The following is a 15389-nucleotide window of genomic DNA, read 5'->3' as shown; positions in this document are numbered from 1 at the left end:
CAACAATGGTGACATGCTTCATGCTGCAATGCATGCTGGGAGCCACAATAGTATAAAACTCATGGCTCCCAGGATGCATTGCGGCATGAAACATGTCACCATTGTTGAGATTCATATGCTGATTCTTGATGTCAGTGTCTTAGAAAAAAAAAAAAATCCCCTATTATGTATTTAAAAAATTCAAAATGTCCAATCTGTGGCAAGAGAGTATTGTTAGTGAATATAATCTATTAACATCAAATGACCTGATGTGGGGGTCTTCGATACATCGGTGCCTCCGCAGGAGGGGGGGGGGTCCAATAGAGGCGGGGAAAACGGGCTTTACCTGGGTGTCTTATTGTCTTATGTAGTCTGGGAGCTGACTGAATGATGGGGTGGGGTAGTTTTTCCTCTGCTGTGGGGTCTGTTGGGCCGCCCCGGGCTGCCATGGACCCTGGTCTGGATGGGCCTGGGCCCCTCGCCCTGGGCAGATTTGGGGTAGCGGGGGTGCCGGTGGGGGTCAGTGGGGGAGCTGGCTCCAAAGGGGGGGGGTATTTTGCCCCCTCTGATGCTTTCCTCCCCATCCCTAAGGCTTCACTTCTCCCGCTCCAACACACCAACACATAGATAGGGTTTTGAGGTGCGGGTGCGTCGCTGGGATGCGGGGGAGGTGGTACTCCTCTGTCTCCTCGTGGCCACCTGCATCTCAATTACACATTACAGCTTAGACATTCTCATTACTTACTGTCACATGACACATACATATAGGGCCTTGGGGGTTGGGCACACTGAATGACATCCAGAGGGCGGTCTGTTCATTCAGCCTTCCCTCTGGTGCCAGTGCCCAATTCTCAATTTTAAGTTGCACATAGACACTGAGGGCTCTAGGGAGGGGGCGAGCTGACACAAGCTTGTGGAGGGTGCCCCTCCCCTGTTTTAAAGCACCCTTGTTTTAAAGCACCGTAGAACAACACACACCAACACTACATTTGAGCGGGTGGGGTGAAGCATGGGGTCTTTTTTTTTTTTTTTTTTTCTCTTCACACCCCTGCTCTCTGTTCTCTGTCCAGAGCCGGGGGCTGGGAGGATGAGCTGGCTGCCCGGTCAGGGTCTGGGCTGGTGGTCTTTTCTACTGCTGCGGGGACCGGGGTGGTCTTCCTATCCCCGCGCCGGAGCGAAGGGGGTTCAGCTCCGGGATCGGGCGCTGATTACCCCGCTGGGGGTGGTGGTGCCTGGATCTAGAAGTATAGAGTGCATATGGGGGGTGCGAGTGTGGGTACCGTGTCCATTTTTGTGTGTCTACATGTGGAGCGAGGGTGTGAATATTCGTTTGCGTGCATGAGGGTGGGAATGTATGCTTGTGTATACATGTGCTTGTTCGTCTACGTCTATGTGTCAGGTCGGGCCTTAAACTCCACCTCACTCATCATCTCAGTCGACCCCCACCCCACCACCATGCCCTGCCGGTGGAGGATGCCGCTGGTACGTTGGTGGTTTCTCGCGCCGGGGCAGGATGCTCGGGCGAGCGCTGGCCCGCTCTCGGTGGTCGCTTGGCGGGGCCTGGCCCCGCTGGCTTTGCTGGGCCCCGGTTGGGGGGTGGGGGGCCCTTGGATCTCCGGACCCAGGGGCCGATCTGCCCTGGTGTGGTCGGCTGCCGGTGGAGCCTGCGGGCTTGCCGTCACGGCACCCTGGGGCGTCTATACTGTGGCTGTCGGAGGTCCCGCCTTCGGGCTCTCCTCTGCCCTTTTCTGGGTGGGGGCCGCGGTTGTCCCTGCGGTGGTTCTCCTGGGGGTCCCGTGCCCTGGGGGGCCTCCGGATGTTTGGGGCCCGGGTCTTTTCCATGCCTGCTTCATGCCTTGCGGGATGGAGCTGTTGTTCCCCACACACACTATTAAATATTTACATGGAGGAACCTTATGAACACAAGCACGCTCACACATACAGGTGTACACTGAAGCATTCACATTTGTGTAAAAACAGGTGCTCACAGACACACATAGTCTTGATTTGCTGTTGCTTCAAAACTTATTTTGTAATATTAGTTATGTGTGCTGCTCAATAACATTTAACAATTAGAATTTATTGTGATTCATACAGATGTTGGTTGTTGCTGCAGTTTCTCTGATGTTGTGTCTTCTGTTGTTTTCTCTTTTTGTCAGCAGGTATCGAAGCAAATTGTTTTTTTTGGGTTTTTTTTTTTTTTTTTTTTTTTTTTTTATGTGATAGAATGATGTAAAATCATGGATGGATGATCGTGTTAGAATATTTGGTTGTATTTATTGAATCTGTGTTTGTTTGCCTGCCTTAAATAAAATTAAAAATTTTTTTAAAAAAAAACATCAAATGACCACTTTTGGATAATATAAGTGCATTTTTTTACTATCTGCTGTTAAAAACTATATCACCTGATCATCTTTGTTTTTGGCTTTCTTTGTAACAAATTACATGTTTTGGTAAAAGCTGTTACAAACACCACAAACTTGCAAGAAGAGTCAAACTGCCCAACTGAAGGAAACACTCATCACTATAATGGTGATCATACATTTTCAATAAATCATCAACATCTAAACCTCTGTTAATTCTCAATAAGACCTTCTGTAGACGTCTGACAGAAATAAAGTCAGTCTGGGGTGCGTTTCCCGAAAGCATCATTGGCCAACTATGGTCGCAAGTTCCGTCGTTACCAATAGAGTTCAATGGACATTGTGATGAACTTGCGACCATAGTTGGCCAACGATGCTTTCGAGAAACGCACCCCTGGTTAGTAATAAGTGAAGCTGGTAATGCTGTTTATGGAGTTGTTTAATCCTCCTCTGCTGAGAACTTGTTAACAGCAGGTGTTCATCATTAATGCCCAATCATCACTTAATTAATCACTTAAGTATCTCATTAACTTTAACTCTGATTCAGAGTTATTTTAACTCTCTTTAGAGAGGGACCAAATGTTCTCTGAACAGAGTTAATTTAACTCTGGGGATTTTGCTGTGTACACAACATGTGTCAAATTCCATCAACACATCTTGTGTGTTGTTTTTTAACACATCTCTTTTTAGAGTGTATGCTGATAGGCCTACTAAGATTTTATGTATGTTTTGTAAATTCCGTTACAAGTCATCTACAAGTGCTTAGTAAATGATTAACTAATCTTTTATGAAACATGACTATGCATTCATAAATTATTAATAAGTGATATGTTAATTATTTAATGTATGTTTTGTAGATTCAGTTATAAGTCATTTACAATTGATTAGTTAATGATTAACTAATCATTTACAAAACATGACTATGCATTTCATAAATGTTTAATAAATGATGTTAATTTTTTTGTATGTTTTGCTCACATCAGGTGCACAGTGGTTAAAGACTCCATGTGTTTCAAAGAAGACAGCTGTCTATACCCTCACACAGCAAAATCCCCAGTGTTAAATTAACACTTCTCAGTGTACATATGTGTCCACACTACAGGGCAGGGGTGCCCAACCCTGCTCCTGCCGATCGACTGTCCTGCACAGTTCAGCTCCAACCCTAATCAAACACACCTGACGCAACCAATTAAGGTCTTCAGGATCACATGAAAATTAAAGGCAGGTGTGTTTGATTAGGGTTGGAGCTGAACTGTGCAGGACAGTCGATCGGCAGGAGCAGGGTTGGGCACCCCTGCTACAGGGTGTTAAAAATTAACACTGAAGCAGTGTTGAAGTTAATGAGATAATTAAGTGATTAATTAAGTGATGATTGGCCATTAGTGGTGACACCTGATGTTAATAAGCAGAATCATTGACGGAAAGAGAAAAAAACAATAACAGAAAAAAGAGAAACATAATAACTACAACTGACTTCAAGTCATTACACATTGTTGCACTTATTATTACCAGTTTGACTTTATTTCTGTCATACATCGACAAAAGTTCTTGAGATTTAACAGAAGTTTAGATGGTAATGTTTTATGGAATTTTTCTTTTCAAGTTACCATTATGATGGTCAGTGTTTGCTTTAGTTGGGCTCTTGACCCTTTTCATTTTTTAATATTAGTTTTTCTCTGGTTGCTACAACTCTGTGTTTATAAAGCACATTTGTTACTGCAAGAGAAAACATGACCTGCTCACAATATGTTTTGATGATAAAAACATTATCATGTAGTGACCTGATTCACTGATGTCATTCAGAATCTAAATTTTTGACTATATGCTTGATGTCTTGTTTTAGTATTGGTGATTGTAGCTCTGAGATTCTACAGTTTGAGATCCAACAGCAATATGAAAAAATTTGAAAATACTTTGAGCAAAGAAGTAATTGTGTTTAAACGCACAGACATCAAGAATTAGCATATGAATCTCAACAATGGTGACAAAAAACAAACTAGTGACAAACAGATCAACTCTGAACATCACAAAACAAGCTACTAAAGTCAGAACAAAACAATAGCAAAATAAAAGCCAACAGAAAGAACAATGAAAATTACAGGACAATTCAGCTGCATAATTTATTCATGCTGCAATGCATGATGTCAGCCATTGATGCGTTCTGATTGGTGGCTCCCATCATGCACTGCAACATTAAGCATTTGTTTGATTGTCACCATTATTGAGATTCATATGTAGATTATTGATGTCTGTGTGTGATTTTAAATCCTTCAGATCTTTAAAACATTGCTGGAAGTAACTACTGTAGTGAAAAATTAATAAAACATTTAGATAATCAGTTTATTATGATGGGTACCATCAGTAAATCAGGTCCCTAGTAATTTCATCATCAAAACATAACCAGGGCTGCAGTCCCAAAAGCATCTTAAGCCTAACTTGATCACAGACCAACTGCAACAAATGGTCTATACGATCAAATTAGGCTTGTGATGCTTTCAGAAAACAAAGCCCAAATCATAGTTTCTCTTGCCACAACACATATGCTCTATAAGCACAGAGTTGGAGCAGCCAGAGAAAAACTAATGTTAAATAATAAAGGGTCAAGAGCCCAACTAAAGCAACCACTGGTCACCATAATGGTGACATGAAACGAAACATTCCATAAAACATTACCATCTAAACTTCTGTTAAATCTAAATAAGACCGTGTGTAGATGTATGACAGAAATAAAGTCAAACTGGTAAAATAATAAGTGCAATAATGGTTCAGTCGTAGTTCTTGTGTTTCTCTTTTTTTCTGTTCTTGTTTCTCTTTCCTTCATTGATTCTGCTTGTTATCATCAGGTGTCACCACTAATGGCCAATCATCACTTAATTAATCACTTAATTATCTCATTAACTTCAACACTGCTTCAGTGTTAATTTTTAACACCCTGTAGTGTGGACACATATGTACACTGAGGAGTGTTAATTTAACACTGGGGATTTTGCTGTGCACCAGTTAGCACTTACACTGCAGTACACACTACAGTGTTCAACACCTGTTATAGATGATGTGTAAACGCATGAATAAATCATTTACAACACTTTCTGCGTCCCCTAATCTAAAGTGTAAACTATTCATCACTTGTAAATGTGTTACACATCATTTGTAGATTAACACTTCAAGAATCAATAAGGCATAAGATCTACGAATGTAATCTTCGAATGATGTGTAACACATTTACAAGTGATGAATAGTTTACACTTTAGATTAGGGGATGCAGAAAGTGTTGTAAATGATTTATTCATGCGTTTACACATCATTGTGTTGAACACTGTTACTTACCTGTTACAAATTATCTGTACGTGTATACAAAGTATTTACAACACTTTCAGCACCCTCTAATTGCTACATACATACAAAAAATAACATAACATATTCATGTTTCATAAATTATTAGTTAATCATTAACTAATCACTTGTAAATGACTTGTAACAAAATTTACAAAACATACATAAAATGTTAGTATATTACTTGCTAATCATTTATAAATGTTTTGTAAATGGTTAGTTCATCATTAACTAACAACTTATGACTTACAACTGATCATTATAAAGTATTACCAATACTTTACTTTTATATACTGTCTTTGAAGAGACTGAAACGGTTTTTCTATGGAGTGTGATGATAAAATGGCTGAACTAATTACAGAGGACAAAAATGATTTTAAACACTGAAGTTTGAAGTAGTTTAAAAACTTGGAGTTTGAGAGGAGTAATGCTATGCATGAAGACAGACAGACATATCAAAGACTTTCTGTATTTATATTCTGACAGTTGGAGTTTGAATAATTTTCACTCATTTGAATATTCCGTCACAAAATCTGGGCCTGGGTCACAATGTTGCTATCTAAATTTCTGACACTTGCTCATTTTAACATTGCGTTACAGGAAGGAAATGGAAGAATAGTAACAGATTAAACAACTGCCTCTGACATTTCTTTATAAAAGTCATGGATTGCCTATAATAAGAAAACAACTGTAATAAACAACTGTAATAGTATTTCATGGAATATGGTGGTACATTGAGTGATATCTGACCTCATTATTGAGGACACAATAGACCAGGAAGATGAAGGTTCCCTGCTGGGAGTTCAAGATCAGGAAGAGGATCTCCAGCTCCTTCCTGCCATTAGTGAAGAAACCCAGAATCCAGGGGCAACCAAGAATCACAAACTGAGCCAGTGTTTTAAATACCATAATCCTGCAGAGAAAGAGTTAAAGTGTATTTATTGACTACTTTTTTTTTTTCTAAGGAGTGTTTGAATCGGAATGTTTGTTACTTGGTTTGTTTCATCTGTGAAACTTCAGCGTTCAGATTTTTGAGAGTTGAGTTCAGACTGATGATGATGTTGATGAAGAGAATCATGTTTAACTGAAAAGTAGAAAAAATATAATGAATCACCTTGTTTTCCCTTTAATATAAATTAAAATCATGAGAAATAAGAAATGTGCTTACTCCTAGTATGACACAAACAGGACCCAGAAAACTCCAGATAAAACCTTTATCAATTTTAATCCAGCAACTGTTTAGAGGAAACATAATATAAGAACTGAATGAATGTGTCAAAAATACTATGTCTGGTGTTGAGTTTTTTAGTATTTTTAAACTTGTGATTTTACAGCGTGTAAAAAAAATATTTTTTTATCCGATATTAAATGTCACAAAAGCCCCAAGCTGCTTTAATTCCCTTTAATTCCAAAATCAAATGAACTTAAAAACTCAACAACAACAATAACTCACTGTTCGCTGCCGTATCCTTCAGGAAGCAGCCCGACAGACACGGCCACCACAACCAGAGCAACCGTATATCCAATCACACACAGGAATCCACTGCTAAGCACCTCCCTCTTTTTGGAGCTGATCTGTGATAGGTTCTTCACACAGATGAAGAGCAGCACAGCTTCAATGAACATCCACACAAAGCCGGAGAGAAAGAGGAAGTGCAGCACACCTGATATCACGGCACACAACACCTGGAGATCATGAGAGACTGTTATGATGATTCTCAGTGAGACTGTGCTGAGCTGTAGGGCTCCTTCATCATTCTCACCTGATGAGGGCGTATGAGGCTCAGGAACTGTTGTGTGAGCAGGAACAGAAGGTGAGCCAACAGCAGACTCACGCAGATGTTGATTCGAGCCACATTATTCACTCCAGGACTCCACTGACAAAGGGCAAAGGTCAACAGGGCCAAACTGAAGAACACCAGCCCCACGATCACACACACCAAATTCAACAGGTCCAGCAGTGAGTCGCTCTGAGAAAACATGTCAGAGTACATGAGTGCCAAATCTGTGCTGTTCTTCAACGCTCACTATAAATGTTCTCGTACCTCTGATGGGCGGCTGGTTTGCATGATGAGAGCGAATGTGGACAGATGAACACAGGAACACACAGTGTAGCTGCTGTTGGTCTTTAAAACAGAACAACCATCTACAATCCACTCGCTGATATTCCAGTACACACAGGACAGAGAACCGTCGGGGTCAAACTCCTGCAGAAAGAAGAAAGAACATGCAGAAAATATAACAACACTGAATATTAGATGTTTTCAGACGTTCATCAGTTCTCAGGTTGGACAAAAACACATTTCAGTCTCTCACTCTGATGTGTTTGAGGGTGAAGTTGACTGGTTTGGTGAGTTTAGTGTTGGTGGTTTTGGGAAGAGTAGCTGAGATCACAGTGGACATCATGGTTTTAATCGTGTCATTTGATGTGTTGAAGAAGTCGGGCTTCAGTAGATTCTCCATTGTGTTATAACTCATGAAAGCCACAGCAGCTGATCCTGTGTGACAGAAACAGAAGCATGTTTACAATACTAAAACAATAACAACAATCAAAAAAGAAAGTAAGTTCAGTTTTGTACTGTATGACTACTCTTTCTATGTTTTTTGTTAATTTAATCAAACTAAAACATTTCACATACCATTACTGTTGTTGGCGATCCCAATGAGATCGATGTCCACAGAAGAATTTGTCGTGTCAAGTAGAGGGATTTTATCTAAGGTGACCTGTCGTCCAACCATGAAGACTTCAACCTCTGATTAAAAACAAACAAACAGTTATGTGATATATATTAATTCAATTGCTTTTTTTTTTTAAAAAAAGTCTAATTAAATAATTAAATTTGCAAAAAATACAAACAAATAAAATGACTATTCACTAATTTTGGATTTTCATCTCAAATGTAGTTTGACTCAAAATGTCCTTAAAATCAAACACTGCAATTGATTATTAGTATACTATAAACTGCAATCATTTGAGTGTTTGATATATGTCTTTTGAATGCTGATTGCTTTATGCTCAAAGCAACAACTATTCCAAAAACACTTTCAGGTTGTTACGGTATGTTCTGCCTGAGTTTAGTTTGTTTCCTTGGAAACTCATTTAATTAATCATTCTGTTCAGCTGTTCCTGTTTAGTTCCCTCATTATCCCAGTGTATGCATACTCCCTGTTTTGTTCAGTTCCTTGTCTGATCTCGTTAACATATATGTTCAAGCTGTGTGTTTGTGGATTTATCATTGAAGTCTACTCTCTGTTTCAATCTCCTTCGTTGTACGTGTTCCTTGCAACAACCCAGCGTGACAGTGGTCACCACAAACCATGAACTTCAATGTACGTGAACCTGTTTTTAATGTTGCATTTTCTTCTTTTGTGTGATTTTTTTAGGACATGTCTACCCAAATGACGAATGAATTTGAGCCAAAATACTGGCTTTCAACAACAAAAGATACATAATTACATAGTTACTGTAGCTGCATTTATCACCGTTGCCACATGTGATCCACCGCTGGATCCATTATAAACTCCCTGACATCATATATAAATCTCAGTTTCATCATCAATAATAACAGTTTCTCCACTCACCTACAACAGCAAGAGTAAAACTGACATTGTCACTCGTGTCTGTCGGCTTCACCAATGTAGAGATGAGTTTCTCACTGGTTTTTAACACACGGTTTCCATAGGAGGCTAGTTCAGCTGGACTGACTGATGATGATGAAGATGATGATGATGATGAAGAAGAAGAAGATGACTCTAAAAGCTTCTCTGAAGCGTTGAAGGCCATACTCAAAATGTTGGTCACAGTCTAATTTATTGATCAGATAAATAGAGTTACTGTACATATATATGTCAAGGGAGCCAATGAGACAAAATTGTGATGTCAATCATCCATTATCTACAGTGTATGACTGACACAGATTTGATTATTGTACCATTTTTCTCTTTAAGACTTACATCCAAAGGGAGCACTTGAGCTGTAATGTTCTCTATGTTGTCAAGAAGATTTTGAAAACATCCTGCAGAGGTCTGACTCTGAAATCACAAATGATCTTTATGAATAACAAGTGAAACACTCGATAAATTCAACAAAACTGTGTAAATCATTTGAAAATGATTGAGAAATTGAAAAAAAATCATCTTACTCTGCATTGATCCGGCAACGTGATATTCAGACCTGAAATGTGGAAATTCATTATTACAACTTGAATATAGTAAAAATCAAATTCCAGTCTAGAGACATGCTCACCTGTAGTAGTTGGACTGAGTGTGGTCAGTGTGGTAGTTGGAGTGAGTGTGGTCGGGATGGAGACGTTATTCCCGCAGAAGCAGGAGGAAAAAGTGCTACTGTAGCATGTACAGGTGTCCTTATTACCAATACAGTTACAGTTATTATTCACACACTGGTATTGGTTTTGGTTTTGGTATCTATATCTCTGGTAGTTGAAACTGTGCATTCTTGTATTGCAGTGCATGCGGTACTGAGCACCAGTGCAGATGTACGTGTCGTTATAAAGCCCACAGTCATAGACTGGAGTAACTGCTGCAGGGATGCTATAGCCGTAATTTGTACAGAAGCAGGAGGATGAAAAACTAGAGGAACATGTACAGGTGTCTCTATTTCCACGGCAGTCACAGATATTGCTCATACAGCGGTGCTCGTTTGTATTGTAATATAAATCATGTACACTTGTGTTGCAGTACATGTGATACTGAGCACCAGTGCAGACGTATGATGTATCATTATAAAGCACACAGTCATAAGCTGGAGTAACTGCTGTAGTGAGAGCAATGATATTACCGTAAGTCTCACAGAAGCAGGAGGAGAAAGTGCTACTAGAGCATGTGCAGGTGTCCTTATTACCAATGCAGTTACAGTTATTATTCACACACTGGTATTGGTATTGGTTCTGATATCTCTGGGAGGAGAAATAATGCATTCTTGTGTTGCAGTGCATGCGATACTGAGCACCAGTGCAGATGTATGTATCATTATAAAGCACACAGTCATAGACTGGAGTAACTGTAGGGATAGTGATGCTACTGCCATAAGTCTCACAGAAGCAGGACGACAAAGTGCTTGTAGAGCATGAACAGGTTTCCTTATTTCCAAAACAGTTATAGCCATTGTAGCAGATATATTCATTTTGATTCTGATGTCTCCGGTAGGTGAAATGATGCATTCTTGTGTTGCAGTACATGCGGTACTGAGCACCAGTGCAGACGTACATGTCGTTATAAAGCTTACAGCCAGGGACTGTGACTGGACTACGCTCTGAAAAGGGAGAGATGCTATAGCCGTAATTTGTGCAGAAGCAGTAGGAAGTGGTACTGTAGCATGTACAGGTGTCCTTATTAAAACTGCAGCCACAGTTATTAGTCCAACAATCATACTGGTTTTGGTTTTGGTATTGGTATTTTGAATAGCTAAAATAATGCACTGTTGTGTTGCAGTACATGCGGTACTGAGCACCAGTGCAGATGTACGTATCATTATAAAGCTCACAGTCATAGACTGGAGTAACTGCTGTAGGGATAGTAATGTTAATGCTAAAAGTCTCACAGAAGCAGTATGAAGTATTTTGGTAGCATGTGCAGGTGTCATTATTACCAACACAGATACAATCATTACTCAAGCATTGGTATTGGTTTTGGTTTAGGGATCTCTGGTAGTAGAAACGATGCATTGTTGTGTTGCAGTGCATGCGATACTGAGCACCAGTGCAGATGTACGTGTCTTTATCAAGATCACAGTCCAAAACCGGACTAACTTCTGCTCTTGATTCAGCGGAAGTGGTGGCTGTTAAACCTGAGGACCAGAAAGATGTGATCAAAGTCAGAACACACAAATGGCAAACCAGGTGAATTTAATGAATTAAATTTGAAACACACAAGTTTACACTGTTGGCCTGTATTTATCAATATCAAGACATTTTCTTTACTTTTCTTTTAACAGTTAGCAAAACTGCAGGCTGTAGACTACACTGTTCATTTTTTATACATTGTTTTCATCCCTTAAAATGCATACAACATTTTCAAAATTTCTAGTGTTTTTGCATTTTACAAAAGTTTATTTTATTCTTTGGCAAAATATGAGAGTCACAACCCCATTCTAAAGCCAAATTCATTCTCGAAAAATTCTCTCACCAGCCCAAAACACTGTTAGGGCATGTACTTTATGCATTTGGAAGTGAGATTAACTGGTCTGTTAAGTTGGGTACATAGACAACTGTGTAGAGTTTTGATAATGACTTAAAAGGGAAATTAATGTAATCAATTAAAGTAATACAGTTCACAGGATCAACAGACAGAGTTTGAAGCAAACACTACTGGATTACACTCACATAGGATGAAAGTGATGAAAGACCGCACACCTGGCATGAAAAAAGAGGACATATTACAATGTTTAATGGTTTTCCCCAGTTAAACTTATGACTTTGTTCACACAAATATATATACACCTGCAATTGCTGATAACTTAATGAAAGTCAAGGGTCAAGAGGCCAACTAAAGCAAACACTGATCCCCATGATGGTGACCTCAAACCGCGAAACATTTTCAATAAGACATCAACATTTAAACCTCTGTTAATTCTCAATAAGAACTTCTGTAGACGTCTGACAGAAATAAAGTCAGTCCCCACATAGCAACATTGTGTCGGCCCAGATCCGGCCCACATCTGGCACACGTGGAAAGATGATCTGGCCCACATGCAGCGTGGAATTACGGCACTTGGGCGGACCGCTCCTGTTTGCCAGATCTGGGCCACAAGCAGGCCATAGCAATACCACATGTCAGCCAAGAGCAAAGAAATAAACCAGAACTGGACCTTATCTGAGCCACAAAATCTGTGTATATTAAATATGAAGTCATCTCAGCCTGTTAACAAAAAGAATCACTGAAGGAAAGAAGAGAACTCAGCAGAAGAGGATTAAACAACTCCACAAACAGCATTACCAGCTTCACTTATTACTAACCAGACTGACTTTATTTCTGTCAGACGTCTACAAAAGTTTTTATTGAGAATTACCAGAGGTTTAACTCTGGTTCATTTGAAGTCACCATAATAGTGAATAGTGTTTCCATTAGTTGGGCTCTTAACTCTAATTATATCTTTTGTCTTTTTTTGGCCGCTGTGACAGCGTGTTTGTCAAACACATTTGCAGCAGCAAAGAAAGCTAAAGTGAAATGAGATCAGGTGATGATGGTTACCTGGTGATGGTTTTATAATCATCATGAAATAGACTGATTCACTGAGGTAATTTGAATCTAACAATTGTGTTGTACCATTAATATATTCTCATCACAAACCCTGTGTTACTGCAGCGTGAGATCCAGCAATATTATAACAATCAGTTAGAAGATTTTAACGAACATGAAAAATAAATCCATGGTGACACACAGAGATATCAAAAATCAGCACATGAATCTCAACAAGGGTGACAATATATATATATATATTTAGATAAACAGATTAATTCATAACATCACTGAAAAGCTACTAAATGTCACAAAAAAAACAACAGCAAAAAATAAAAGCACATATTTAGAATTAAAATAATAGGACAATTCAGCTGCATAATTTATTCATGTTGCAATGCATGCTGGGAGTTTTGTACTATGCTGGTACCCAGCATGCATTGCAGCAAGGTACTTTAGATTGTCACCATTGTTGAGATTCATACGTTGATTATTGATGTCTGTGTTTGTCATCGAACAGTAATTTTTCGTGCTCATGTTTGTTAAAATCTTCTAACTGATTGTTATAATATTGCTGGACCTCACGCTGCAGTAACACAGGGTTTGTGATGAGAATATATTAATGGTTATAACACAATTGTTAGATTCAAATTACCTCAGTGAAACAGTCTATTTCATGATGATTATAAAACCATCATCACCTGATCTCGTTTCACTTTAGCTTTCTTTGCTGCTGCAAATGTGTTTGACAAACACACTGTCACAGCGGCCAAAAAAAATAAAAGATATAATACGAGTTAAGAGCCCAACTAATGGAAACACTATTCACTGTTATGGTGACTTCAAATGAAACACATTAGAGTTAAACCTCTGTTAATTCTCAATAAAAACTTCTGTAGACGTCTGCCAGAAATAAAGTGAGTCTGGTTAGTAATAAGTGAAGCTGGTAATGCTGTTTGTGGAGTTGTTTAATCCTCCTCTGCTGAGATCTTCACAGATTTAATGTCTTCTTTTATTTCAGTTGATTTCTAAGGCTGTGGCTGAAGTCAGTTGTAGTTCTTGTGTTTCTGCTCGTCTCTTTTTTTCTGTTCTCTTCTTTCTTTCAGTGATTATTTTAGTTAACAGGCTGAGATGACTTCATATTTAATATACACAGATTTTGTGGCTCAGATAAGGTCCAGTTCTGGTTTATTTCTTTGCTCTTGGCTGAGATGTGCACCTGCACTGTAAAAAAAAAATCCTAATTTTACAGAAAATAACTGTGATTTTTTGACGATCATTTTCTTTAATTTTAAATTGTACTCAAAACACTGTAAAATTACAAATAATATCTGTAAAATAAAAATTCAGCTGTTATTTTAGGTATTGTGACATTAATGACAAATTACAGTAATTCACATTTTTTATACAGAAAATTGATTGTATTTTTCATACAGTATTTTTTTCTGTTTACTTAAATTACATAAAAATGTATGTAAAATTACAAATATAATCTGTAATTTAACAGAAACAAAACAGTTAAATGATAAAATGGTCAAATGACTGTCAGCTCCCCAAAAAACTGTAAAACATCCTAAATTAAATACACTGAAAAACACTGTTATTTTACAGGTATTTCCTGAATAATCACGATCAAATACCTTCATTGTAAAAAAAATAATAAAAAAAGGGTCAAATGACTGGCAGCTGCGGCTGCCAAACAAAAACCATAAAATTAAAGTAAAATATTCTAATTTAAATAAACCAAAAAAACACTGTTATTTCACAGGTATTTCCTGCATTATTATGATCAAATACCTTCATTGTAAAAAAATCTTTAAAAAAAAGGGTCAAATGACTGGCAGCTGCGGCTGCCAAACAAAAACCATAAAATTAAAGTAAAATATGCTAATTTAAATAAAGTGTAAAAAACTTTCAAATAAATTTGATGTCACCATGATTGAGATCAGTGTCTGCTTTAGTTGGGCTCATGACCCTTGAGTTTTTAGCTTTTATTTTTCTCTGGCTGCTTTAACTGTGTATTTGATACACATCTATTATAGCAGTAAATGCTGGAGAGACTATCAGATGATCTTGGTCATTCATTGATGATGTTTATAGTCATCATATGATGATCTGATTCACCAATGTGTCAGTCAAAATTCTGAATATATTAGCTTAGATTTCATAATATGTAGATGGAGTTTAGTTTTATACAAAGTTTATAATTAATGTCATAATTTTTCACATAAGCTTTGAAATATTGTGGCATCAGTATTATAACAATCTGAAATTTAAATATATATATATATAAATAAAATAAACACATATATATAAATATATAAAAATATATATAAATAAAAAAAGATATACATATAAATAAAAAAATATATATAAAATATATATATATATATATATATATAAAAAAAAAAAATATATATATATATATATATATATATATATATATAAAAATAAAAAAATAATATATATATATATATATAAAAATAAAAAAATAATAAATATATATATATATATATA

General features: G+C 37.7%; 1 protein-coding gene and 1 pseudogene across 2 annotated transcripts in view; one reads left to right on the top strand and one right to left on the bottom strand.

Annotated features, from left to right (window-relative positions):
• Positions 1-15389, top strand: part of LOC311077980 (putative adhesion G protein-coupled receptor E4P) — a 340053-nt pseudogene that overhangs the window by 165960 nt on the left and 158704 nt on the right. The window lies entirely within an intron of this gene.
• On the bottom strand, positions 6390-10903 carry LOC311069600 (adhesion G protein-coupled receptor E2-like; the record flags this gene model as incomplete). Its single annotated transcript, XM_084092867.1, has 10 exons — positions 6390-6588; positions 6668-6759; positions 6844-6910; positions 7129-7361; positions 7439-7645; positions 7721-7882; positions 7992-8173; positions 8315-8428; positions 9258-9440; positions 9922-10903. The coding sequence occupies 10 exons, from the start codon at positions 10901-10903 to the stop codon at positions 6390-6392; spliced, it is 2421 nt and encodes an 806-aa protein (XP_083948993.1).

The sequence above is a fragment of the Abramis brama genome (genome assembly GCF_963993115.1).
Source record: "Abramis brama genome assembly, chromosome: 2".
NCBI lineage: Eukaryota > Metazoa > Chordata > Actinopteri > Cypriniformes > Leuciscidae > Abramis > Abramis brama.
This window is presented reverse-complemented; position numbering and strand designations above follow the sequence as displayed.